We start from the raw sequence: 27626 nt of genomic DNA, 5'->3' as shown, positions 1-27626 counted from the left end.
CAAAAACTTCAAGGAACAGAATGGCCAAAGCTCTAGTTTTTTGTACAGTGCATTTTTTCATCGTTTTTTATATACTTTTGATTTATAAGATCCTGGGAATGGTTCTTGGAACTGGAAACTCTGCTTGGGGAAGGAGAATCTGTTGTTAACACCGAGATTTATGCTTACAGTTGGGATTTATGGGTTCTACACAAAGTATTTTAGAAGAAAATATTCTATAAATCAGAGAACAACCACTATATCTTTGAAAACACCAAGAAAAGTCAGTACAATATCCTTCACAAAATCTCCTTTCATTTTATAAATGATTTTCGCAGTTTTTACACTTACATTAAATACACAATAATTTCGTACATCCTCAGCCTAAAGAATATTTAACAAATACATAATATACATAATTAGTGTCTAAGGAGAAACTAGAGAATGAGCGCTCGCATTTTTCACATTGTAAATATTGACTAGTGAATTATTTGTAGCATTTTTATACAAATTCATACGTCTATCTACAAGTTAGTTAGTGGCTAGAGGCAAACCCGTTTTGGCGTTTGATGGATAATGATTGATTGATTCGATGTGTGGTAACTACTGAGTAATGATAATGCTTATGCAGTGGCAAGAACTTCAGGTATGTGTATATGCCACGATTTTGGCCAGAACGAAACTAACATTAAGACAGGGACACACTCACAGGCACAGTCACAGACACGGACACACACCCAGGCACTGATTCACGCCCTAGAAACCTACTTAAAACTAGTCTTAGCGCCTACCACTAAACTATGACTCCCAACTGACTGTTCAGGCTTCCATCGATTATGGGCTGTGCGTCCTCCTCCTGCTGACCCTCGCCCAGGCAGGTGGCCATGGGTCCGTGCCTCAGCAGGGAGTAGCTGTCGCGATGGTGCACCAGAAGACGGTGCTGCTGGTGGGCTATGAAGCTGCTGCCACGCCTTAAAGAACGCCTCCCCATCTCCAGGATCTCCAGCGTGGGATCACGGGCAAACACAAAGTTCTGATAGGTTCGTACCAAGCTGAAAACAATGGCAAAGGCACCGCCGATGATCATCAGGTAAGAGCCAATGGGCACGGCATTCGGGGCAATCACAGTGCCCAAATAAATCCAACGCTTGATGGCCGGCGTCAGCTCCGAGATGCCCTGGAGAAGGTCCAATGAGAGATTAGATTAGATTTCCAGGTGTGGATGTGATGTGATGACTTACCTCCTCCAGCCACATGACCGGAAAGACAAAGTCTCGAAAATCACGCACTGGATAGACGTCCTTGGCACGTGTCACCTTAAGATTCAGTTGTATCCGCACTTTGCCCTCCAGCGGTACTCCCAGTTTCTAAGATACATAAGAAATAATTAGGAATTACAAAATTAATAATGATTACTTCCTAAATTAAGTGGTAATAGAAATAAGAAACTCGCACTTACCGGTTGTATTTTGAAGTACGTTTCATGCTTTTCCCGCTCTGGCTTCAGACCCTCCACGGAGTTGAGAAGATCTGGATGGGACTCGAAGAAATGCGGATTGGATATATAGACGGGGGCTCCATACTGACAGGGACTGATGTTCTGGAGACCCTGCACTGCCTCGTAGTCGTTCGAGTCGTAGCACTTGTTCTCTGGATTGTGCGCCGAGTCGCCGTACGAATTATTGGGCAGCCTGAACAGATCCGCAGCAATGCCATCCTTCTCTAGGCTCTTCACATACTTCAGAGGTATAATCCGGCACAGATCTTTATCGTAGATGTGTACCATCTCGGACTTGGTGAGGTCTCGTGGCGGAAAGAAAGATCCTTCGGATCCGGCTATACTTGTGCAGGGCTCCTCGTCCCAATGAGGCAGGTGATCCATTCCGTTGAGTGAATCAATATAACCGAACTGATCCATGCTCTCCATTCCCGTCTTGACGGAGGACACCTCCGTGAGCGTTCCATTCCGGCCCAGAAGGAGACCCATCTTCTCCATAGGTCTCATGTGCTTTGGGTAAAATCTATGGGCCAAACTCACCAGGGCATCGTCATAGCCAAAGGCCAACTGTTCGGCTGTGACATTAATAAATGGCTTAAACTTGGCCGCTGTTATTACCACCGATATGGTCTTTGATAGTAGGTAACCCAACTTGGGACTAAGGCTCGTGAGGGTCTGTTTGGATAAGAAAATAATTGATTTAATAAATAAAATATCTAATATCTATTTTTGGAACTATATCTCTTAACTCTTAAGCTCTTTATACTTACCAGTAATGGAATATTGGGCGTGACTATGGGCGTGTCCTTATCAATACTCAGTTCAGGAACAAATTGCAGTATCTTCTTATGCTGATATGACACGGTGTAGTTATTCTCGTGAAACTTCACATTCACCTTCTGCATGTCTTCTCTGAAATGTGGTAAAAAAAAAAACAAGGAAAACAATTCGTTATCATTGATCGGCACGTGCTGGTAACTCGCTTTCGTGGTCCAAAGCATTCGGAAATTGAATGTCAAGTTCAGTTAGTCTCAGCTTTAAGCCAAAGAAAACTCACAAAAAGAAACGAAACAAACAACATAAAAAAGGGGCTGCAAATAAACATAAAAAGTAACTACAACAGCAAATGACGGGCATCTTTTTGTTTTTTGTCATTACACCTAGCAATTCCCACACAAATTAATCTTTAAACTCACAGGTGATCCGATGATTGATCACTTTTGGACCGAACGAACTCTCCTCTGAGGTTATCCTTCGGTTAAACGGGTTCCCAGCAAATATGTAATTAAAAAATTGCATTACATTCGCCCGAGCTCTAGATGTTGTAATCTCGCGATCAGCGGAAACTACTCCTCGCTGTGAGCTCATGGCTTAATTGGCCAGCTTGATTGCCGGCCCGCCGGCTCATGGCTTTAGGCCACTTTGATTGAGTGTTAAAATTCGAGCAGCTAATTCCATTGTTTGCACTCTTGCAGTAGCTTGTGTTTAGACTTAGTTTAATCTGATCACGATAGGTTGGCTTATTGAAAGAAATATTAATAGATTTGGGAAAGATATGTTTAAGAAAATTTAAATTATTATTAAAGATATTATCTGGTTTTGTGGAACCCATTATTTGTTAAGATAATAATGAGATTAATATAATCAAAATCAATTTACAGACTTTTGAAGCTTGTTGATAACTGATTTGTTGATTTTATAAATATTTACCAGACTCAAACTCCTACTCCTTCTTTAAGAGCTTGAATGTTACATGTAAATTACTTAATTACTTGCTTTTCAACTGCAATTTGTATGCTTTTTTATGTATTCGAAAATAACGTTTAGTTCAATAAATTCAATAGGTTAACTTGTGACCGTTTCCATGGCTAATTTTTGCAGCTACTTGAATTGCTTTTAGCCCTCCATGCGATTCTAATTATGGTTATTAAGACATCAACTTCCGAGTAAACCAAGACCAATGGGAGTGAGCTGTGCCAAAACCGCCATAAAAACGAGTATATTTTTCACATACATTTGTGGACAATGTTTCACGCAGAGGCGTAGTGAATGTTTCAATTGGCGGGTTTTATGACCAACAATATTACAAGAAAATGAAATAAAAACTGAACTGCAACTTACCTGTAAACAAACGGACCGACCTCCTGCAGCTTGGGCTTCTCGCCGCTGAGGAATCCGTCCGGATTTGTAACATTGTAGATATACAGCTTGGTCAGCCGGATGACCCCGGGCCTCTGCCAATAATGATAGCTCAACGTATCATTCCACAGCCTTAAGTTCTAGAAGGATAATTCAGATAATTAATAATTTATGTTATTTATAACAGAAATTTGAGGTAAAAACCCACCTTTAGTATAAAATAATCCAGCCAGGGTATGGATGATAAAACTATGCCTAAGATTAAGGTAATTATTCCTATGATTATCACAGCTAGTCTATCTGAAAAAGTCAAGAAAATAAGGGTTAATTAATAAGGATAAATGTGCTTTAAAAAGTAGACTTTGTTTAAAAACAAATAAGATGATGTTTGATGTTTCTAGAAAAATATTCTTGCTAAAGACCTACACTGAGTTTCTACGAAAAACTAGAATAAACACAATGACTAAATACATCACGACAGCATTTTTGACGTAGAGGTGTAAGTGCCAATAATTGGGAAAATGTTTTACCATGTTAACTTTAATAATAAATGGCGTGAAAAACTTCAACTTTACTTTGTCATTTTTTCTTAAAATCATTTAGTTTTGTGTGCAATTTTATAAAGTCAATAAAATAAAGTTATTTGCCGAATTCATTCGAATTTCACGGTGCAATTTCACGGATGTCATCCTCAATTACATCGGTCAACACGATCGTGATCTCGTGGGCGATATATACGAATGATCTTGGCCGACTTATCACAGCACCGGACATATGTATGTCTGACAGCTGCCAAAAATTTATGGTCCTCTGTTATCACTAATTGAAACTTAATCTTTACTTTAATGGTTAATTGGTTCGTGCACTTAGTCTGGTTAACGTACTTGAACACAGAAAGAAATGTATGTATATGAAATTGTTAATTATATATCGAAGAGATATTGATTTGATTTTATTTAAATAAATTATGATGATGATATGATATTTGCTAAGACCAAATTCATATAGTAACAGTTGTATTAAATATTTCTGAAATTATATTGATCTTGATCAATATGATCTTTATTAATATTTTTTTTTTCTGTGCTTTGTTCCCTCCATCACCTTGCTGGCATTTCGGGGCGGTGGGTGTGGCCAGCAGCATGTCGCCTGACTGACTGAATCCGCTGATGATTATGATGATGGGCATACAATGCCAACGGGTTCTGTTCATTTTGAGTATGTTATTTTTTATTTTATTTTTATTTTTTTTTGCATTTGTGGCTGCGGCCGAACGCCCCAGAGCCCCCAGTCAACGAACTGATCACCGGGCCGATCAAGAAAAACTGTTTCGCTATCGGGTTTTTTTCGGCGAAAAAAAAGCGCCGCCACTGCCCCGAAAAAGTGCAAGGTGAAGCTCTTTTTTTTCTGAACAACATAAATTTCAATTTTATTTATTATTTTATAAAATGCAGCACCGAAGTTGCTTCGATTTTCTTAACAGGTCACTAAGTCAAAAACACTGCCGTCAGCGGGATACGAATTATAATGCTAAAAAGCATGACAGATAGGTAGTTGAAGATTTATTAAACGAATTTAAACTACACTTACAATATTGTCTTGCAATTAAAATTGTTTAGATATACTTTTATTGAAATTTTTTAAGTAAGTTTTAATTGTTTGAGTGCCAAAGCTATTCTAGCAATAATATAAGTGTTATTATATTCTAGATATACTTTATAAATGTAGTGATTGCAATGTTATGGCTAATAAAGCTAAGACCCCCTGTGAGGGTACTGAAATAATAACCGGGAGACAGACATCTGTATTGTGAGTGCCATAAATCAGCTTGGAAATTCATTAAACTCGCATTGAAAATGGGCGCGATAATTGCTGTCAAAATATAGACGGATTATATACTTTTTTTTTAACTTCGGGCGGCTTCTTTATCGTTTTTACCATGTTCCACTGACCCTGAAGAGTCTTGTCGGCCATAAACTGTGTCCCAGAGAAAGTTACGCAAAAAAGTAAAAAGCAGAAAAGGTAAGTGAAAAAACGGCTTTAAGAGCAGGTGTGCAAGTGTCATAAAACGAGACACATAACAATGTTTTTTTGGGCCTTACAGACAAGGTCAAGGGAAGCCAACAACGACGGAAGGAGACCTCAATGGAAGGCTTTATCTTCAGTCCGGTTATTTGGTTATTTGGAGTTACTGCTCTTCTAAGCCGCCGGATAATGTTACTGCAATCGAACGGCGATTGCACATCGGGGATCGGGGACCAAGATATAGCCATAGCCACTGCGATATGGTCACTAAACAAGTGGCACACAATTGATACGTCGACCAACTGACTAACTGACTGTTGACAATTATGCTGATCCCAGTCCAAGCAATTTTTGTTGCCACTTATTTTGATGTTTCGGTTTTGAGTTATGTTTTGTTATTTTGCGGCTTGTTTTTGCCATTTCGTTTACCTGTTCGAAGCGGGCAGTGAGGTTTTTAGTTACAACAACAGCAGGGGTGGGACAAAAGGGGAACTGGGAAATAATATATATACTATTCTTAGTATAATAAGAAAAACATTATTTAAAATATCATTATATTAAAATGTAGATTTTTAAGATTTGTTTTCTTGCCAAAAATTTAGCTTAGAAAAATCATTTTTTCTTGTAAGTAGAAAAGGAAAGTAATCCATGTTTCGAAATGTTTGTACGAGTACAATTATAATTATAATAATTATCATTATAATAATTGTCATTTCAAATTTGCTCTTCTTAAGTTTTCCCTTAGAATTCGTAAACATTAAAGTAGAAGCATCTTCTCTGGTACCCCCTTACGATAAGCCCCTGCTACAATTGGATTTAGCCGCTGGTGTCATATGCTCGTTTCTTTTACAAAATTACAGCTGAGCACGCGATATTCACAATTCCGAGCTTCTAGTCTCCGAAGCTAAATGAAAACCACGCACAAAGGTTAAATAAAAGCGTTAAGAGCGAAGCGACACAACCTTTAGAGCAATGTAATGGACTCTAGATTATGAAACATTTAAAAATAAATGATATAAAATTTGGGAGGTGTAAATGGCATTACCCTGGGAGGTCTATTTAACCTGCTTTAGAAATTAAAACAAAGAAAGGTAACTAACTTTGGGAAGCTCAAGATTATATGATCAACCAGTTTGTAAATTAACTTTCAGATCCAATTGGTCGAATCGAATCTTCATCTTCAATTTAAAATTCTAAAAAATTCAATTTTTTGGCAAATTTTGACAATTTTAATGATGTAACCCCTTATCTTTTTTTGACATTTTGGAAAAAAAATGCAAAAATGTGTTTTCCTACAAGACATGGCTAGATCGATTCAGCTGTTCATTCTGATCAAGAACATATATGATTTATAGGGTCGGAAATGATTCCTTCATTGTGTTATAAGCTTCTGATTAATACTTATACCCTAAAAAAGGTATAAAAACAGGCAATTTTTTTTAAAATTCAGTGTTTTCAAAAAACATCATAATTAAGCCAAAATCGTATCAATTTCAATTCGGAAAGCTGTTCTGTGAAAGTATTTAAGGCGCTAACAAATCTGCATACTGCGTTTGTTGATGCTATTAAAAGATTCTTACTAAAATTATAATAACCTGCAAAATGGTGTAAAAACAGTCAATTTTTTTTAATAATCAGTGTTTTTCAAACATCATAATTAAGGCGAAAATGCGTTAATTTCAATTTGAAAGGCTGTTCTGTGTTAGTTTTTAAAGCGCTAACAAATCTGCATACTCAGTTTTTGAATTTAAAAATTTCAATTTTTTGCCAAATTTGGACAATTTTAATGATGTAACCCCTTATTTTTTTTGACATTTTGGAAAAAAATGCAAAAATTTATTTTCCCCCAAGAGATAGCTAGATCGATTCAGCTGTTCATTCTGATCAAGAATATATATGATTTATAGGGTCGGAAATGATTCCTTCATTGTATTATAAGCTTCTGATTAATAGTAATACCCTAAAAAAGGTATAAAAACAGGCATTTTTTTTAATAATCAGTGTTTTTCAAACATCATAATTAAGCCAAAATCGTATCAATTTCAATTCGGAAAGCTGTTCTGTGAAAGTATTTAAGGCGCTAACAAATCTGCATACTGCGTTTGTTGATGCTATTAAAAGATTCTTACTAAAATTATAATAACCTGCAAAATGGTGTAAAAATAGTCAATTTTTTTAATATTCAGTGTTTTTCAAACATCATAATTAAGGCAAAAATGCGTTAATTTCAATTTGAAATGCTGTTCTGTGTTAGTTTTTAAAGCGCTAACAAATCTGCATACTCAGTTTTTGAATTTAAAAATTTCAATTTTTTGCCAAATTTTGACAATTTTAATGATGTAACCCCTTATCTTTTTTTGACATTTTGGAAAAAAATGCAAAAATTTATTTTCCCCCAAGAGATAGCTAGATCGATTCAGCTGTTCATTCTGATCAAGAATATATATGATTTATAGGATCGGAAATGATTCCTTCATTGTATTATAAGCTTCTGATTAATAGTAATACCCTAAAAAAGGTATAAAAACAGGCATTTTTTTTAATAATCAGTGTTTTTCAAACATCATAATTAAGCCAAAATCGTATCAATTTCAATTCGGAAAGCTGTTCTGTGAAAGTATTTAAGGCGCTAACAAATCTGCATACTGCGTTTGTTGATGCTATAAAAGATTCTTACTAAAATTATAATAACCTGCAAAATGGTGTAAAAACAGTCAATTTTTTTTAATAATCAGTGTTTTTCAAACATCATAATTAAGGCGAAAATGCGTTAATTTCAATTTGAAAGGCTGTTCTGTGTTAGTTTTTAAAGCGCTAACAAATCTGCATACTCAGTTTTTGAATTTAAAAATTTCAATTTTTTGCCAAATTTTGACAATTTTAATGATGTAACCCCTTATCTTTTTTTGACATTTTGGAAAAAAATGCAAAAATTTATTTTCCCCCAAGAGATAGCTAGATCGATTCAGCTGTTCATTCTGATCAAGAATATATATGATTTATAGGGTCGGAAATGATTCCTTCATTGTATTATAAGCTTCTGATTAATTAATAATACCCTAAAAAAGGTATAAAAACAGGCATTTTTTTTAATAATCAGTGTTTTTCAAACATCATAATTAAGCCAAAATCGTATCAATTTCAATTCGGAAAGCTGTTCTGTGAAAGTATTTAAGGCGCTAACAAATCTGCATACTGCGTTTGTTGATGCTATTAAAAGATTCTTACTAAAATTATAATAACCTGCAAAATGGTGTAAAAATAGTCAATTTTTTTAATATTCAGTGTTTTTCAAACATCATAATTAAGGCAAAAATGCGTTAATTTCAATTTGAAATGCTGTTCTGTGTTAGTTTTTAAAGCGCTAACAAATCTGCATACTCAGTTTTTGAATTTAAAAATTTCAATTTTTTGCCAAATTTTGACAATTTTAATGATGTAACCCCTTATCTTTTTTTGACATTTTGGAAAAAAATGCAAAAATTTATTTTCCCCCAAGAGATAGCTAGATCGATTCAGCTGTTCATTCTGATCAAGAATATATATGATTTATAGGGTCGGAAATGATTCCTTCATTGTGTTATAAGCTTCTGATTAATACTAATAACCTAAAAAAGGTATAAAAACAGGCAATTTTTTTTAATAATCAGTGTTTTTCAAACATCATAATTAAGCCAAAATCGTATCAATTTCAATTCGGAAAGCTGTTCTGTGAAAGTATTTAAGGCGCTAACAAATCTGCATACTGCGTTTGTTGATGCTATAAAAGATTCTTACTAAAATTATAATAACCTGCAAAATGGTGTAAAAACAATCAATTTCTTTTAATAATCAGTGTTTTTCAAACATCATAATTAAGGCAAAAATGCGTTAATTTCAATTTGAAAGGCTGTTCTGTGTTAGTTTTTAAAGCGCTAACAAATCTGCATACTCAGTTTTTGAATTTAAAAATTTCAATTTTTTGCCAAATTTTGACAATTTTAATGATGTAACCCCTTATCTTTTTTTGACATTTTGGAAAAAAATGCAAAAATTTATTTTCCCCCAAGAGATAGCTAGATCGATTCAGCTGTTCATTCTGATCAAGAATATATATGATTTATAGGGTCGGAAATGATTCCTTCATTGTGTTATAAGCTTCTGATTAATACTAATAACCTAAAAAAGGTATAAAAACAGGCAATTTTTTTTAATAATCAGTGTTTTTCAAACATCATAATTAAGCCAAAATCGTATCAATTTCAATTCGGAAAGCTGTTCTGTGAAAGTATTTAAGGCGCTAACAAATCTGCATACTGCGTTTGTTGATGCTATAAAAGATTCTTACTAAAATTATAATAACCTGCAAAATGGTGTAAAAACAATCAATTTTTTTTTAATAATCAGTGTTTTTCAAACATCATAATTAAGGCGAAAATGCGTTAATTTCAATTTGAAAGGCTGTTCTGTGTTAGTTTTTAAAGCGCTAACAAATCTGCATACTCAGTTTTTGAATTTAAAAATTTCAATTTTTTGCCAAATTTTGACAATTTTAATGATGTAACCCCTTATCTTTTTTTGACATTTTGGAAAAAAATGCAAAAATTTATTTTCCCCCAAGAGATGGCTAGATCGATTCAGCTGTTCATTCTGATCAAGAATATATATGATTTATAGGGTCGGAAATGATTCCTTCATTGTGTTATAAGCTTCTGATTAATACTAATAACCTAAAAAAGGTATAAAAACAGGCAATTTTTTTTAATAATCAGTGTTTTTCAAACATCATAATTAAGCCAAAATCGTATCAATTTCAATTCGGAAAGCTGTTCTGTGAAAGTATTTAAGGCGCTAACAAATCTGCATACTGCGTTTGTTGATGCTATTAAAAGATTCTTACTAAAATTATAATAACCTGCAAAATGGTGTAAAAACAGTCAATTTTTTTTAATAATCAGTGTTTTTCAAACATCATAATTAAGGCGAAAATGCGTTAATTTCAATTTGAAAGGCTGTTCTGTGTTAGTTTTTAAAGCGCTAACAAATCTGCATACTCAGTTTTTGAATTTAAAAATTTCAATTTTTTGCCAAATTTTGACAATTTTAATGATGTAACCCCTTATCTTTTTTTGACATTTTGGAAAAAAATGCAAAAATTTATTTTCCCCCAAGAGATGGCTAGATCGATTCAGCTGTTCATTCTGATCAAGAATATATATGATTTATAGGGTCGGAAATGATTCCTTCATTGTGTTATAAGCTTCTGATTAATACTAATACCCTAAAAAAGGTATAAAAACAGGCAATTTTTTTTAATAATCAGTGTTTTTCAAACATCATAATTAAGCCAAAATCGTATCAATTTCAATTCGGAAAGCTGTTCTGTGAAAGTATTTAAGGCGCTAACAAATCTGCATACTGCGTTTGTTGATGCTATTAAAAGATTCTTACTAAAATTATAATAACCTGCAAAATGGTGTAAAAACAGTCAATTTTTTTTAATAATCAGTGTTTTTCAAACATCATAATTAAGGCGAAAATGCGTTAATTTCAATTTGAAAGGCTGTTCTGTGTTAGTTTTTAAAGCGCTAACAAATCTGCATACTCAGTTTTTGAATTTAAAAATTTCAATTTTTTGCCAAATTTTGACAATTTTACCACTTATCTTTTTTTGACATTTTGGAAAAAAATGCAAAAATTTATTTTCCCCCAAGATATAGCTAGATCGATTCAGCTGTTCATTCTGATCAAGAATATATATGATTTATAGGGTCGGAAATGATTCCTTCATTGTGTTATAAGCTTCTGATTAATACTAATACCCTAAAAAAGGTATAAAAACAGGCAATTTTTTTTAATAATCAGTGTTTTTCAAACATCATAATTAAGCCAAAATCGTATCAATTTCAATTCGGAAAGCTGTTCTGTGAAAGTATTTAAGGCGCTAACAAATCTGCATACTGCGTTTGTTGATGCTATTAAAAGATTCTTACTAAAATTATAATAACCTGCAAAATGGTGTAAAAACAGTCAATTTTTTTTAATAATCAGTGTTTTTCAAACATCATAATTAAGGCAAAAATGCGTTAATTTCAATTTGAAAGGCTGTTCTGTGTTAGTTTTTAAAGCGCTAACAAATCTGCATACTCAGTTTTTGAATTTAAAAATTTCAATTTTTTGCCAAATTTTGACAATTTTAATGATGTAACCCCTTATCTTTTTTTGACATTTTGGAAAAAAATGCAAAAATTTATTTTCCCCCAAGAGATGGCTAGATCGATTCAGCTGTTCATTCTGATCAAGAATATATATGATTTATAGGGTCGGAAATGATTCCTTCATTGTGTTATAAGCTTCTGATTAATACTAATACCCTAAAAAAGGTATAAAAACAGGCAATTTTTTTTAATAATCAGTGTTTTTCAAACATCATAATTAAGCCAAAATCGTATCAATTTCAATTCGGAAAGCTGTTCTGTGAAAGTATTTAAGGCGCTAACAAATCTGCATACTGCGTTTGTTGATGCTATTAAAAGATTCTTACTAAAATTATAATAACCTGCAAAATGGTGTAAAAACAGTCAATTTTTTTTAATAATCAGTGTTTTTCAAACATCATAATTAAGGCAAAAATGCGTTAATTTCAATTTGAAAGGCTGTTCTGTGTTAGTTTTTAAAGCGCTAACAAATCTGCATACTCAGTTTTTGAATTTAAAAATTTCAATTTTTTGCCAAATTTTGACAATTTTAATGATGTAACCCCTTATCTTTTTTTGACATTTTGGAAAAAAATGCAAAAATTTATTTTCCCCCAAGAGATGGCTAGATCGATTCAGCTGTTCATTCTGATCAAGAATATATATGATTTATAGGGTCGGAAATGATTCCTTCATTGTGTTATAAGCTTCTGATTAATACTAATACCCTAAAAAAGGTATAAAAACAGGCAATTTTTTTTAATAATCAGTGTTTTTCAAACATCATAATTAAGCCAAAATCGTATCAATTTCAATTCGGAAAGCTGTTCTGTGAAAGTATTTAAGGCGCTAACAAATCTGCATACTGCGTTTGTTGATGCTATTAAAAGATTCTTACTAAAATTATAATAACCTGCAAAAGGGTGTAAAAACAGTCAATTTTTTTTAATAATCAGTGTTTTTCAAACATCATAATTAAGGCAAAAATGCGTTAATTTCAATTTGAAAGGCTGTTCTGTGTTAGTTTTTAAAGCGCTAACAAATCTGCATACTCAGTTTTTGAATTTAAAAATTTCAATTTTTTGCCAAATTTTGACAATTTTAATGATGTAACCCCTTATCTTTTTTTGACATTTTGGAAAAAAATGCAAAAATTTATTTTCTTACAAGACATGGCTAGATCGATTCAGCTGTTCATTCTGATCAAGAATATATATGATTTATAGGGTCGGAAATGATTCCTTCATTGTGTTATAAGCTTCTGATTAATACTAATACCCTAAAAAAGGTATAAAAACAGGCAATTTTTTTTAATAATCAGTGTTTTTCAAACATCATAATTAAGCCAAAATCGTATCAATTTCAATTCGGAAAGCTGTTCTGTGAAAGTATTTAAGGCGCTAACAAATCTGCATACTGCGTTTGTTGATGCTATTAAAAGATTCTTACTAAAATTATAATAACCTGCAAAATGGTGTAAAAACAGTCAATTTTTTTAATATTCAGTGTTTTTCAAACATCATAATTAAGGCAAAAATGCGTTAATTTCAATTTGAAATGCTGTTCTGTGTTAGTTTTTAAAGCGCTAACAAATCTGCATACTCAGTTTTTGAATTTAAAAATTTCAATTTTTTGCCAAATTTTGACAATTTTAATGATGTAACCCCTTATCTTTTTTTGACATTTTGGAAAAAAATGCAAAAATTTATTTTCCCCCAAGAGATGGCTAGATCGATTCAGCTGTTCATTCTGATCCAGAATATATATAATTTATAGGGTCGGAAATGATTCCTTCATTGTGTTATAAGCTTCTGATTAATACTAATACCCTAAAAAAGGTATAAAAACAGGCAATTTTGTTTAATAATCAGTGTTTTTCAAACATCATAATTAAGCCAAAATCGTATCAATTTCAATTCGGAAAGCTGTTCTGTGAAAGTATTTAAGGCGCTAACAAATCTGCATACTGCGTTTGTTGATGCTATTAAAAGATTCTTTCTAAAATTATAATAACCTGCAAAATGGTGTAAAATAGTCAATTTTTTTTAATAATCAGTGTTTTTCAAACATCATAATTAAGGCAAAAATGCGTTAATTTCAATTTGAAATGCTGTTCTGTGTTAGTTTTTAAAGCGCTAACAAATCTGCATACTCAGTTTTTGAATTTAAAAATTTCAATTTTTTGCCAAATTTTGACAATTTTAATGATGTAACCCCTTATCTTTTTTTGACATTTTGGAAAAAAATGCAAAAATTTATTTTCCCCCAAGAGATGGCTAGATCGATTCAGCTGTTCATTCTGATCAAGAATATATATGATTTATAGGGTCGGAAATGATTCCTTCATTGTATTATAAGCTTCTGATTAATAATAATACCCTAAAAAAGGTATAAAAACAGGCAATTTTTTTTAATAATCAGTGTTTTTCAAACATCATAATTAAGCCAAAATCGTATCAATTTCAATTCGGAAAGCTGTTCTGTGAAAGTATTTAAGGCGCCAACAAATCTTCATACTGCGTTTGTTGATGCTATTAAAAGATTCTTACTAAAATTATAATAACCTGCAAAATGGTGTAAAAACAGTCAATTTTTTTAATAATCAGTGTTTTTCAAACATGTGTTAGTTTTTAAAGCGCTAACAAATCTGCATACTCAGTTTTTGAATTTAAAAATTTCAATTTTTTGCCAAATTTTGACAATTTTAATGATGTAACCCCTTATCTTTTTTTGACATTTTGGGAAAAAATGCAAAAATTTATTTTCCCCCAAGAGATGGCTAGATCGATTCAGCTGTTCATTCTGATCAAGAATATATATGATTTATAGGGTCGGAAATGATTCCTTCATTGTGTTATAAGCTTTTGATTAATACTAATAACCTTAAAAAGGTATAAAAACAGGCCATTTTTTTTTAATAATCAGTGTTTTTCAAACATCATAATTAAGCCAAAATCGTATCCATTTCAATTCGGAAAGCTGTTCTGTGAAAGTATTTAAGGCGCTAACAAATTTGCATACTGCGCTGCAAAATGGTATAAAAACAGTCAATTTTTTTTTAATAATCAGTGTTTTCCAAATATCGTATTTAAGTTAAAAATGCATAAGACACACTCGCACAAGACATGGCTAGATCGATTCAGTTGTTCATTCTGATCAAGAATATATATGATTTATGGGGTCGGAAATTACTCCGTCACCGACTTAAGGGTATAAAAATAACCCAAAAATAGTAATACAACAAAATAAAAAGAATAAACGTGTAAAGTATATGGAGTTTCCCAATTGCCTGTTAAAATTAACGCTCACAATTACCGGTATCCATATAGCTGCAGCTGCTTCGCAGCTCTTGGCCAACAGCAGCTAGAGCTATAGCGTCTAAAAGCCAACAAAGCGTGCTGCTGGTGGTCATAAACCATTTCAATAGACCGTTTCTGGTACCCGGACAATAGCAAGTGCAACAATAGAGCAAAACTAAACAGTTGCAGCGCCAGCATCGAGCTGAGATTTCGTTTAAGAACGTGCCGCCTCGGGGGCAGCACAATATAATAATTATAATAATAATGATAAAACCTGTGATTCAAGACTTGATTCAAGACTCGATTCAGACACCGCTTCCCCCGTATCTTTTATGGCCATGTAAACACTTTTGTTTATGCAAATAATTGCCATTCCTTGCGAACCACGCTCACTTCCTCGTACGCGCCACAATTGGCATCACGTGTCGTCGTCCGTATCTCAGGGGATCCCTACTGCTCGGTGGGATTGGGATTGGTATTAAGACGAGGCCCAATTAGCCGTAACAAAGGGCAATGCTATGGGCATGTCCCACGAAAAACAAATCGCAACAACAGCAACCGGTTTTCTTGGACACCAGCGGGACGTGCCTTCGCCGCAATTTTGCATTTAAGTTATCGCATTTCGGCCCTTAATTAAAGCATTTACAACTGATTTTCGCCCTGGATAAGGACCAAGCCCCGAATGGAGGGCTTTTTATGGGTGAGAGAAGTGCCGGCTGGCCAGCTGAAGGTTAGGAGAACTGGATCGAGATGAAAGGGAAAATTTTGCAGGGCATCGGAAATCCTGGGGAGAAACCCGGAGAATGGAAAGTGAACATGTAATCGATATAGGAAAAGGTTTTATTTTCTTATTTATGGGACCACTTAAGCTCCATTCATGGAATTTCTTTTAATGGTTTTAAATTGTGATACATTATGCTTACTAAATAATCTCTTTCCCAGAGAGCCCCCTTAAAATAATACACTATGTTAACTTTTGCTCGTTGAAATTCTGTGTCAACGTCTTACGAATTCCAACGCATAGTGGCCAAAGAGCTAAGCACGATCTTGGCAAGGCCTTAATGCCAGCATCTGGTTATATAACCGCACACACACAAGCATAAGCTTGGTCTTGCCAAAGAGTCCGCATTGCCGCTGAGGGAACTCTTCTTCTAGACCCACTTGAGCTGCATCGACAACTACCGCGCCTTTTTCTGTTTCTGTTTGAGCCAAGCCAACACACAAGACATAGAATTGGCCAAAAAGCTTAAGCAAACGCTGGTCGGCCAGCCTGCAAGCCTGCCTGCATGTGTTAATTTATGCTCACTCTCCCGGCTGTCGGGCATCCATGGCGGCTACTTGATTTCGCACTCGAAGCCACTCCACTCCATGTCGCTATCACTGACCGCTTCAAACCACTCAGGAACTCAACTCGCACTCATTCAGCATTTTGTAGCTTCACAGAGAGGCACAGGAAAAAATATATATAAGCCACTTGTTGGATTTCTATAAGTATTTAAGGTGCTTACAAATTGATGAAGTATTAATATAATAATATCTAGGCAATATGAGATATTCTTTGTTATTATTTTAGTTATTATATTAACTAAACTCTTAGAGAATAAAACGAGTTAAATTTCTTGCCGTGTCCAACCAATTGATTTGGCAACATTTTCATATTTGCTTTGAATGAGCTTGTGGCTGTTATTTTCGGTTGCATTGGTCTGCGTTAGTCCGAGTATTCGGCTAATAGTGGCCAGTATTGCTGGCCACCGCGCTTTCAATTGCCAATTTTAATTTTGCCTTTTTTGCCTCACTTGTGTTTTTCTTAATGCTGCCTGTTGTTTGTCGTGGCCTGTATTATGTCCGAACATTGCATTAGAATTGCCATTGCCCAAGCACATGGCATTTATGGAGAATTCATCTGGCGACGACAGCTTCCTCAATATAATATTAATTCGCAAGATTATCTCGAATTGCCCCACTCTTTGTCTCAGCATAAAAGCGAAACCAGTTGCCTTTAAGTCCGGGTATCATCATTGTTAATCCCTATCCGATCGTCACGTCTCTTGCCAGAGTATCATAAATAGCTCCAGTTCTGGCACTGACACTGGGCAAACATGGCTCGAAAGCCTGACCAATAGTCAAGTGCAAAGCGCTTAAAACATAATTCTATATAAGAGCGACAGAATGCCATCGAAAATGCCTATGGAAAACCGAAGTGAAACCGAAACCGTATCGAAAAAAAAACCTGAAAATATAGAGAAAAGCGAAACGTAAACAAAACGGAGCCTGGGCCCCAAGTCTAAGCCAAGTTCAGAGCGCTGCTGCCTCTGTCTCTGTCTGGCGAATGTTCTTGGCCATGGTTACTTGGCCTGCTCGCTGTTTGCTTTTGCACACTTGGCTGCCTTCGCTTCGAGTAGCGATTTGGCTTGGCTCACTCGGCGTATACGCAATGTCGGCCATTGCAAAGAACGCTATATAGTCACTCTCGGCTAGTGTGTGTGTGTGTGTGTGTTGTGTGGATAGAGCGTCTGTGAGTTTCCTTGATTTACATCTGCGCTTAGTTGGCTTTTCGACTTTTAGTTTTCAAGTCTGCCACTAAATTGTTTTTATTTTTTTTTGTCAGTTTTTTGTTTACGGTTTGCTTGGTTTTTCCTTTCAACCAAAAACAAAATCAAATACTTGTTTTCAATCTTTTCGGTTGCAGTTCTTGGATGACCAGTTTGCGGTATTTTTGTTTCTTTTTTTTTTTAATTTCAATCTGTCAATGCAACTAGTTGGGCTTTTGATTTTGGCCAAGTTTTAACAAGTGCCTGACCAATTTGGTCGTTGATATTGACTTTTAGTTAGCTAATTGAGCATTTAATAGCATTTTTCCTTAATTCAATTTTTTTTGTCGATTGACGAAGGTGATAAAAGATTGAAGTCTTGTCATTGAAGTGGTTTCCTTTTAGGGAAAATGTGGAAATGTATATCTTTTTCGTGGGTTTAAAATTAAAAAATTAACATAATATTAAGACTGGTATAATATATATTTCTTAAAGTAACTGGGAAAATATTTATATTTGCTTGGCATTGTTCAAAGATTTTTCCTACATTCCCATTAGGTTCAACTTATTGACATTTAATTTCAAGAATTTCTATAAACAATTCCTAATTTTTCCAAAAAATTTCCATAAATCCATTACAGTTGTTTTGCTTCATGCTAAAATTATTCCACTAATTGTTTTCTAGCTGTTCTAACTTTTAATTCCGTGTCTTGTTTATAGCTCACCTTATTCATACGAATGACTGGCATGTTTTTAGGTTTATACATATAATTAAGTGGACTGTACTTACTATTGCTAATCCTAACTCCATGAGATATCAGCATGGAGAGCGGCGTACCCCTGTGTGTCACATGAGGGCGAGACCTCCGCCCCGTGGCAGTTGTAGTTGTTGGGGTTCCCTGTGATGGCAGTTGTTGCTGCTGCTGCTGCTGATGCTGCTGCTGATGCTGATGCTGCTGCGGTTGCTGTTGGAGTTGCTGATGCTGCTGTTGATGTTGCTGCTGCCGTCGATTACGCCCACAGGTGGCCCAGTCAAGGATGTGATCTCTAGCGGTGCGTCCATATCGCAGGTAATGTTTTTCCAAGCCCATAATTCAAGTCTAACGGGAGAAGGTACAGATAAAGGAAAAAATATAATACATTTAAATTAAATTGCTCTCAATTCGTACGTAAGTATGTACATAAATAATTAATTAAATAAGTCATTATTGATTAATTATTTAATTGCGCAGATAATATAAATATTGCTTAGTTTTCTATAAAGCTATCTTGCTTTAGAGGTCGTAAATTATATAAATATGTAAGTTTCCATTAATAAGAAAACACCATAATAAAAACTAATTGAATTAAAAATCCAAAGCCGTTTAATCAGCACAAAATCATAATAAAAAGGTAATATAAATCTGATTACTGATTAATCTATAATTGGAATATTCGAATTATTAAATATTTACAATATTTATTATTCAAATTTGATATTTTATTAAATTAATATACTTTTAGCTCTGTGTAGGAAAAAAACTGCTTGAAATTAAAGCTTGTTTGAGGTGGATTAGTTCAATATAGTAAACAAACCGCGATGCGGGGATATTTATGGAAAGCAATTAAAATCGAATTTAATGTCTACCGTGTCTGCCAAGCACTTCCTGAGGTCAGTGTCTAATCTCAGTGAAGAGGTTCTTCATAACATTGTGCTAACACCAACAGGAACTAAAGGCCTTGGCACACTCCTGGTAAGATTTCGGCAGATTAGCCCCACAAAAACCGCAATAAATCGTGCCATAAATTTCATTTCAACAATATAATCACATATGTTTTTATTAGCCGCGCCGAGAGCTGTAAATACATTTGTCACTCGGTCGGTGGGTACGTGATTGCACGGGGAACCCTCTACGTTGGCAGGTCGTTACCTGAAGCCACAGACAGCACTATGCTAATTGGTGGCTGCTGATGCTGTCCGGTTGCCCGGCACAGTTTCATTTGCTAACTAATTGAAAATGCAGTTTTTAAAATGGAAATTTTCAGGCAGTCCAGGAAAACGTGAAGAGCGCAGAGTTCTGATGAACTAAAGGCGGAATCGAACACATATCAATGCACGTGTGCTATAAAATCAATCTTTAGATTTTTATAGTGCAAAATGTGGTTTTAATTAAAGTCGCCATGAATAGAATGAAGTAAATGTGATAATTATATGGTTGCAATGATTTGTGAAGAATTTTACAAGAATTAAAAGAAGTTGTACAGTTTTTGGTTTTTAATAAAATAAAGAACATAAAAATATTAGTTAGAACTCTTGATTTAGATCGATGAATACATTTACATATCAGTCTCTAATTGAATGATTTAAAAAGAATGTCGCTTGGCATAAAGTCACAAAGGAAAAATAATAGTAAAACTTTCCATGGGAAGTCCAGTGGCGAAAAACAAATGACTCAGGCAACGAACTTTGCATACTTGGACCTATGCTTGGAGTGGACTTTCATTAAGCTGAGCTCTATTTTTGTCGCTCTCAGTGTGAGCTCATAGCCGAGAGCTTACCAAGATCTCCATTTAAGCCGCATCTTAACTGAGGGCAAATTATATTTAATTGACTTCTGACATAACTGAAATAATGTTAGTTAAACCTTTTCGTCGCTGCTGTCACAATTGAGCGATTTTGGTTTATGAACAAAATTGTGTAAAGAAAACAAAAACAAGAAGAAAAAAGAAAGAAAAAAATATTTAAACACAATTAATGACATTTATATTTTGAGTACTTCGTTTTTGTGTATTGCTGTTGTTGTCGCTGGTCTCTGCTGCGTATCTTTTAGTTTTAATTGCAGCCAGATTGTAAACCGCTTTGGGCCAAGACTCTGCTGCCTTAATTTGTGGCATTTTGCAGGGCAAATATTTAGCTGTACGCTTAATGAGCATAAAATAATTAAGGCCGCATTTAATTTGCCTTAACAAAAAAGCCCAAAAAGAACTGCTCTCAAGGGTATGGAAAGGGAAAGGATGCGGAAACAGGAATCACAATCAACGAGGCAAGGCTCCGGGACTTAACGACTTCATTCGAAGTTCAACAGTCGGAAGTCGGTATTATTTATTATTATCTTCTGAGGCTGCCCATTGACCACTTCCCCACTAATTTACCCCTGAAAGCACACTTCTTGCCCACAATATCACGCCCCAATGGCCAGCGCCGATCCATTAAGAAGTCCCCACAAAAAATAAACTTCGAGGGAAAAAAAATTAAAAAGTGAAACACGTTTCTTTACAATTTTTGTGCTTATTGGCCACAGCCTGGTCACCTGGCTAGCCGGCTGGCTGTCTGGCCGGCTAGCTGACTGGCTTCTTTGGCTTATTATGCAATCCGAGAGAGCAACACGAGACTGGATTGGTATGGTTAGAAAATCATTAAAAAATAGCACAAGCATTTGCGTAAAGAAATTTCAAAATGCCAAATGCGAAAATTTGATTGACCTAAATACAGTTTTATAACCACATCGATATCCACATCCACATCCAGTATATATGGCAACTGGATGTGTTGCAATTGCCACATGCCACTGTGCCGCTGTCCAGCGAAGCTTTCTAACAGCTGACCACGACGACGACGATGACGACGGCGGCGACGATACCCAACCCGATTCCAGCACCAGCTCCAGGTCTAGCCAAGAGACTGGGCTTCAGACTCACTTTCAATTGCACTTTGCACATGGCAAAAAAGGTAGTTCCTTTCTTTCATAATCTCAAGAAGTTCAATCAAAATTTTAAAGTACTGAAAAGGTCATGAGTATCCAAATTAAATGCACAGGTATTCTGATATTACTTTATGTTCTCGTCTCATTCTCAGCTGTAATTCAATATAATATTTGTCTCTGTGCATTAGCAGAAGTAGGTTGCTTGGCCAGCAGGCCACCAAGATACTGAGCCACTAAAGTTAGCCGCTCTGTCTGCCTGAATTCGAGAAATACAAAAATAAGGCAGCGTTCGTTGGCATTTGCCGAAATGTTGCTGCAGTTGCTGTTGCCGTTGCCGCTGTGGATGTTGCATGTTGCTCGCGTGCATTTCTAAGTGTGAGTCAAGAGGTGCGCCTTCTTTGGCGCCTAGACTATATTGGCCCGATTTGTGATCAATTTTCCCGGGCTGATATCAGTTTCGGGAAAACCAACATAACATATAAGATGTGAGTTTAATGGTTAATAAGATTAGGCAAAGCTTTGGCAATGGCTGGGAATATCTATTTGAATGTGGTTCAGTTTTTCTCAAAATTAATAAAAAAACAATTAAATACACTATTCTTATTGAATAGTTTATTTTCCCTTCCTTAAGTATAAAATATAATATTTAAAGAGTTCCATTAATCATCCAAGGCAGACACCTGCCAAAAAACGGAATAATATATTTTAAAATTAAATAAAAGCGAATGATTTTGATTTAATAACTTCTCAGGTATGGGCCTCCTGGGTTTTGCCGCTACACATCTGTATAAATATTACAAAAAATATATATATATTTTTCCCCCTCAACTACCATGTTGAGTTCATCTCAAGTTCGCTGCTTTCCTTGAGTCATGTTGCCTCTTGCCAAACAGTAGCCAACAACCAGCCACTGAAGTTCCAGTGCCTGCTTCTCCGCCTGTTTGTCTCCGCTTCTCTGTCTCCTCTCGGCAGTTGTTTGTTTTGGTTTCTTGGCACTGCAGTTGCTGCTGTTTCTGCTGCTGCTGCTGCTGTTGCTGATTTAATAATAATTTCACACAGCAGTTTCAGGTTGCCGTCTGCAGTCTGCAGTCTGCAGTAGTGCGAAGGTCACGCGCCACTTTTCTCTTTGCAGGCTCTTGTATTTATCCCCAGATCCAGTTTGGTGCGAGAGTGCGAGATTTTCGGCCTGTTTTATGCATTTTTAATAAATTTCTGCTTAATTTTGTTGGCAGCCAACGCTTTATAATTTTATAGTTATTTTTTGTTATTTCTCCATTCGTATTTATTACATATATAAAATATCAATTTTTTGGGGGAATCATCAGCGCTTCCTTGTGCTGCACCGCCTGATTACAGAGAGCGCTCTTGAATGGCTTCATAAGCCATGGCCAAGTGGAGGAACCAAAAGAGCTGAGCCCTCGAAAGGGCCTGGCCTTTCATAATTGGCATTGTTGGGAACGCGTTGATTGGCAAATTGTATGCAATTATTAAAACTGCGCAGGCAGTCCACTTTTTTTTCGGTTTCCGATATCACATCCCAAAGGGTTCGTTCATCTCGCCACTGCTGTTGACATTGAGACAAACATAAAAATCTATACGGAAGTTTCCGTAATCGAACCCAGAAGTGGTTGGTCGCTCATTTAGCTCTAATTGCAGCCTGAACTACGGGGCAGGGCATTTATTTGGTTTTGCCCCCATCGCTACACGGAAATAAATAAAGTTTTAGTGTACTAAAAATAGAACAAAAATCGAAGGGAATCATACAGAGTAAACTGTTCCATTAAAATCAAGTTAAAATAAATACTTCTTTTATTATTATTATTTGCTACATGAGTTTTCCGCTTGGCAGCACCACACTTTCCTTAGCCCGTATATGAGCTCTTCTTATGCCATATAAATATATATATGTACATTGTGTTTTGTTTTCAGCGAAAGCTTTCAGACATATTTACATGTGTTCATTCATAGCTCACCTCGCCAGGCCAAGCGCAACAAATCATTCTTTAAATGGTAGTAACTGCAGCCATGTAAACAATTTAAATGGCATTAAGTAATGCAACATTCACATTCAACTTGATGTAATAATAATTATAATTATTGTTGTTTTAAGAAATTGAAAAATTAAATGTAGCAAGTTCAGAGTGAACATTTTGAAACGAAAGACTTAGGCAACGAACTTGATATTGTATGCAGTGAGAATGGAGCAGGAATTTAATTCTGAGTAAGGCAAAGGTTTTTGGGAGTATATGTTAACAGACTTTTAATGAAGAGAACATTGCCATTGTCTTAGTAGAAAATTTAGTTATTAAGGTCAATTACCTCGAGGGAATTAAGAATCGTTTAAAGGAAATTAACTCTTTAAATACTTTTAAAGCCCAAAGTTCAAAAACATTTTTGATTTTCTCATTTCTCAGAAAAACAAAGGCATGACATTTGTTAAATTTCCATTAAAATAATATATATCAAAATGAAATGAAACCAAATGAAATTGTTATTATTTTCCAGAAGCCCCATTAATTAATAACTCTTGTCAATTTGTTGCTCTTCAGTTCATACTCCCCATTAAGCTCTCATCTTCAACTTCACTCGACTATTTGCTTCGGCATTTAACACGCGCCCTGTTCAAGCTGAGAGCTGAGAGCGGCTTAAAAACATTAACAAGATTATTGCGAACGTCATGGACTCTTGTGGCAGTTGCAGTTTCAGTCACAGACTTGGCCAAAAGCCGTGGCCAATCGCTGAAGCGTGGCCGGTCGCTCCATCAACGGCAACATTATTGGCAAACATTTTCCAATACTCGTCAGCAGGCTGCGTTGAGTGTTGTAATTTATACGAACTCACTCTCTCGCCATCTATTTTTGGGCACATTTTATGGGCCATTTTCGGCATTATTTTTCTTTTTTTGATTTGGCAAAACCATTCGCGAAATGCTCCAATTACGCCCGAGAATTTCCAACCAAAAAAACCCTTTTCGAACACGCACTTCACTTGCATTGTGTTTAAATTCCGCCGATTTTGAGAAGGGTCTGATCGGCATGTCAGAGAAATTGAGCCGGCAAGGTCGTCGTGTGTCTGCACATGAAAAAATTTTACCAAAGATCCAGCCAAAAATCATGAGCTTGTTATAAAACACTAGCAAGGTAGTTATAAGTTTTTTAAATTTTAACTTGTCAAAAAAATGCATGCAAAAAATTTAAATATTTTAAGTTTAGTTTCGATGCCTTATTTTGATTTAAATATAAAGTAAAAGTCATATAATATATAAGTTTGATTTACTAAGCGCTCTAAAATATATTATTTTATTATAAAGAAATAATCTCTAACTCACAGGTTATGTCAATATTTTTTTCCAAAAGTGTGCCTGCGGGTGGGCCATGGGGCCGGCAAACTTCAATCCTGACCTAAGTCACCGTGCCATAACTATATGGCTATATTTTTGCCTGTCTCGCCTGCGGCCAATATTCGGCGATTGATGGATTTCTCGCACTTTAAGCCGGCAAACGGCAATTTGCCAATTTCTTGCGCTTATCAGGGGGCCAATCGGCTATTTGGTTATTAAAGAGCGTTGCTCGCTCATTATGTAAGCGTATTGTATGCTCGGTTATTAGCAAGTGTGCTTGCTCCGGGCCTCTGCCAAAAATGAATCTGAGACAACAACAAAAAAAATACAGCATTAAAAATAAAAAAAGGCGACAACAAAATGCACACATCAAAAAACTTAAGTCAATATTTCAATTTAACGGTTAGAAAAACGCCAAAGCAACAAAGCGATCACTTTGTAGCCTTTTGTGTGACGTCTATTGCTCTTAAAGGTCTCTGTTTTTTCTTTTGCTTTCGGTTAATTTAAGACAACTTCTGTGACCATGCTCAAGCCTGGCCAATTGGTGGGCGGATGGATAGGCAGATGGATGGGCAGATGGATGAGCAGATGGATGGGCGGGTGGCTGGGATGAGTGACTGGCTAAGTGGTGTAGAAGGCGGCGCCGACACCTTTGGAAATTTCGCCTTAATTGTTGTCTGCGGTTCAGGCTTAAAAGTGAAACTGATTTTGGGGTTAAGCGACGAAGTGGCGTGATTAAATAGGACTTAAAATAAAATAAAGAATGTGGCAAGACCTAAAATAGTGTATTTTGGCTCATACCTTCCATCTTTCTTGAATGCAATTGATTAAATTTAATGATTTATTATGTATTTCATTATAGAATAATATTAATCCAATTCAAATAAAGACTTTTTAAGGCTAGCATTTTATATGACGTGTTTTATTTACATATTTTAACATAGGCCTATACGAAATCCTTATTTCTCCCTATTAAAACCTTTAAAATTGTTACCTAATTTCTTCCCTTTTTGGGGTCATTGCAAAGACGTCATAAAAACCGTTCACAGCTTAGTTATTTATTTGGCATTTCCAATTCTACGTATGCTTGTTGACTGACCCTAAAATTTCACACCATTTCACACAACAAATTTCCCAATTTTTATAACTTGTATTTACTTTGTGGTCTCCCTTAACTTTTCTGTCGCCAGCGAGGGGTCATAAACTATTTGGCAAGGAACTCGTATATAAATCAATAGCTTTATCCAGAAATATCCATAGATTTAAAGGTCACCTTTGTTGCTAACCGCATTTCACCTTAACATTGACCTGAACTCTCTATGTCTATGAGTGTGTCTATACAAGTGGGTCAAAATGAATGCAGAGGCGGAGGGGGAATAACGCATCATTACCGGACTTTGGTACGTGTCTGTGGTTGCATATTTGCGAAATCCCCTGCCGAAAAACAGATCGACAGACTCCAAAATATGCATTTGGCCAAGAGACAAACACACACACATGCACACACTCAAACTCAAGAAATGACCGCTCATAACCACCGCATTGCCGTTATTTTGCATAACTTGCAAAATGTTTACACTTAATTGCAGACTGCAAAAAACTAAGAAACAAAATAAAAACAAAACAGAAAAAGAGCCAAGAAAAACCCCAAGCGAAACCGAAACCGAAACCGAAAAACTGTTTATAAATTAAAGCAAACACAAAGCTAAGAGCTTTGTCGTTGGGCAAGGGCTTCTCTGATTAGGCTTTGCGATCTTTGGGGTATGGCCAGACAGTGTTTTCTGTACCTGCCGCCGCCCTCTGATAAGACTGGCCATTTGGCATTTGTAATCAGTTTAATTGATTCGCTGCTGTCCGGAGAATAAAATGAGGTTTTTGACAGCTACGTTAATATGTATAATCCAATTAAAAAATGCGCACATTGAACCACAGATTTTGATTGAAAAGGTGCGGGGCGATGGCTGGCCTATTCGATTAAATTGAACAGTCAAAAGGAATAAAACGAATTATAAACAACACCGAAACAAATTTAGCTTATTGATTTATAGTATTATATAATCTGAAAGTAGTCTGTTTTGATTATAAATATAATTGTAAGATAACACTTATTATTTACGGATTGATTTTATTGATTTCTTTAATTACAAAGATTTTTTAAATTAAATTCGTACACTTTAGAAATATTTATATATTTCAATCATATACTTTGATTTTATATACTATTCGAAATTATCGATATTTTATATATTAATTACTTGAGAAAACTTTTAAATTAAAACAAATTTAAACATTTCTTCGGTAATTATAATATTTTATTTTTTTTAAATTTAAAGTTAGTTATTAACATTCTTTAATTCTTTCAAATTTCAACAAATGGCCAACAATTAATAAACCCGCACTTAATGAAAACATTACAGTTGAACCACAAAACCTTTTAATGGCAACACATTAATCAAAAATTCCTACACTTGACATGAAAATATATTATAATTAATAAAAACCGCGCACTTTGATATTATTTATTATTAATTTCCTACACAGAATGTAGCACATACGCCCCGTTGGCAAAGAAATCACGTATACGCCCCGTTTGACACTTACGTTTGCAATTATTCTTACAGAAGGCTGCACGGCTAATCCAAAAGTTAGGCTTTCGCTTTCACTGGCGAGTGGGAATATTTCGGGGAGTATTTCTTGTCTCTAAACTCTTTGCATATTCACTGCCGACCGACTAATTGAATTTGATGCCAATTAGGATGGGTTTTCCTTTGCGCTTAACTCAATTAAGAACTCATAGTCGCGATATCCATCGAATTGTGGCCAAAAATGAACTTAACCGAATTGAGGTGCATTTAGTGGGGAATTTAGCTGCGATCGCGCCCGATGCTGCCGAGAGAGCATGTGTCGTTCGTTTCGAAGTTGACGCGTCGGAGTGAAAAACTCGCATGAATGGACC

General features: G+C 35.2%; 1 protein-coding gene across 4 annotated transcripts; it reads right to left on the bottom strand.

Moving 5' to 3' along the window:
• Window positions 1-272: 272 nt before the first annotated feature.
• Window positions 273-27626, bottom strand: dsb (scavenger receptor class B member debris buster). Of its 4 annotated transcripts, none has more exons than XM_086829634.1 (8): window positions 27272-27626; window positions 18438-18747; window positions 3825-3916; window positions 3599-3756; window positions 2248-2389; window positions 1439-2152; window positions 1221-1346; window positions 273-1156 (listed from the first exon to the last, which is right to left on the bottom strand). In XM_086829634.1, the coding sequence occupies exons 2-8, from the start codon at window positions 18736-18738 to the stop codon at window positions 773-775; spliced, it is 1917 nt and encodes a 638-aa protein (XP_086685760.1). In that variant the 5' UTR covers window positions 18739-18747; window positions 27272-27626; the 3' UTR covers window positions 273-772. The 4 variants fall into 4 exon arrangements, with proteins under 4 accessions (XP_086685760.1, XP_086685761.1, XP_020814474.2 ...); XM_086829635.1 differs by having other exon boundaries at window positions 3825-3912; XM_020958815.2 differs by lacking the exons at window positions 18438-18747; window positions 27272-27626 and adding an exon at window positions 4721-4855.

The sequence above is a fragment of the Drosophila serrata genome, unplaced genomic scaffold (assembly GCF_035046125.1).
Source record: "Drosophila serrata isolate PLE 108 unplaced genomic scaffold, ASM3504612v1 contig_217, whole genome shotgun sequence".
Classification (NCBI taxonomy): domain Eukaryota; kingdom Metazoa; phylum Arthropoda; class Insecta; order Diptera; family Drosophilidae; genus Drosophila; species Drosophila serrata.
This window is presented reverse-complemented; position numbering and strand designations above follow the sequence as displayed.

Bases quoted from the DNA above. Each gene is read 5' to 3' on its own strand.
- dsb (XM_086829634.1), bottom strand. From the start codon at position 18,738: ATGGGCTTGGAAAAACATTACCTGCGATATGGACGCACCGCTAGAGAT. The intron at 3,917-18,437 runs GTAAGTACAGTC...TGACTTTTTCAG, and splicing joins TGGAGTTAGGATTAGCAATA to ATAGACTAGCTGTGATAATC. The intron at 3,757-3,824 runs GTGGGTTTTTAC...TTATCCTTCTAG, and splicing joins TGGATTATTTTATACTAAAG to AACTTAAGGCTGTGGAATGA.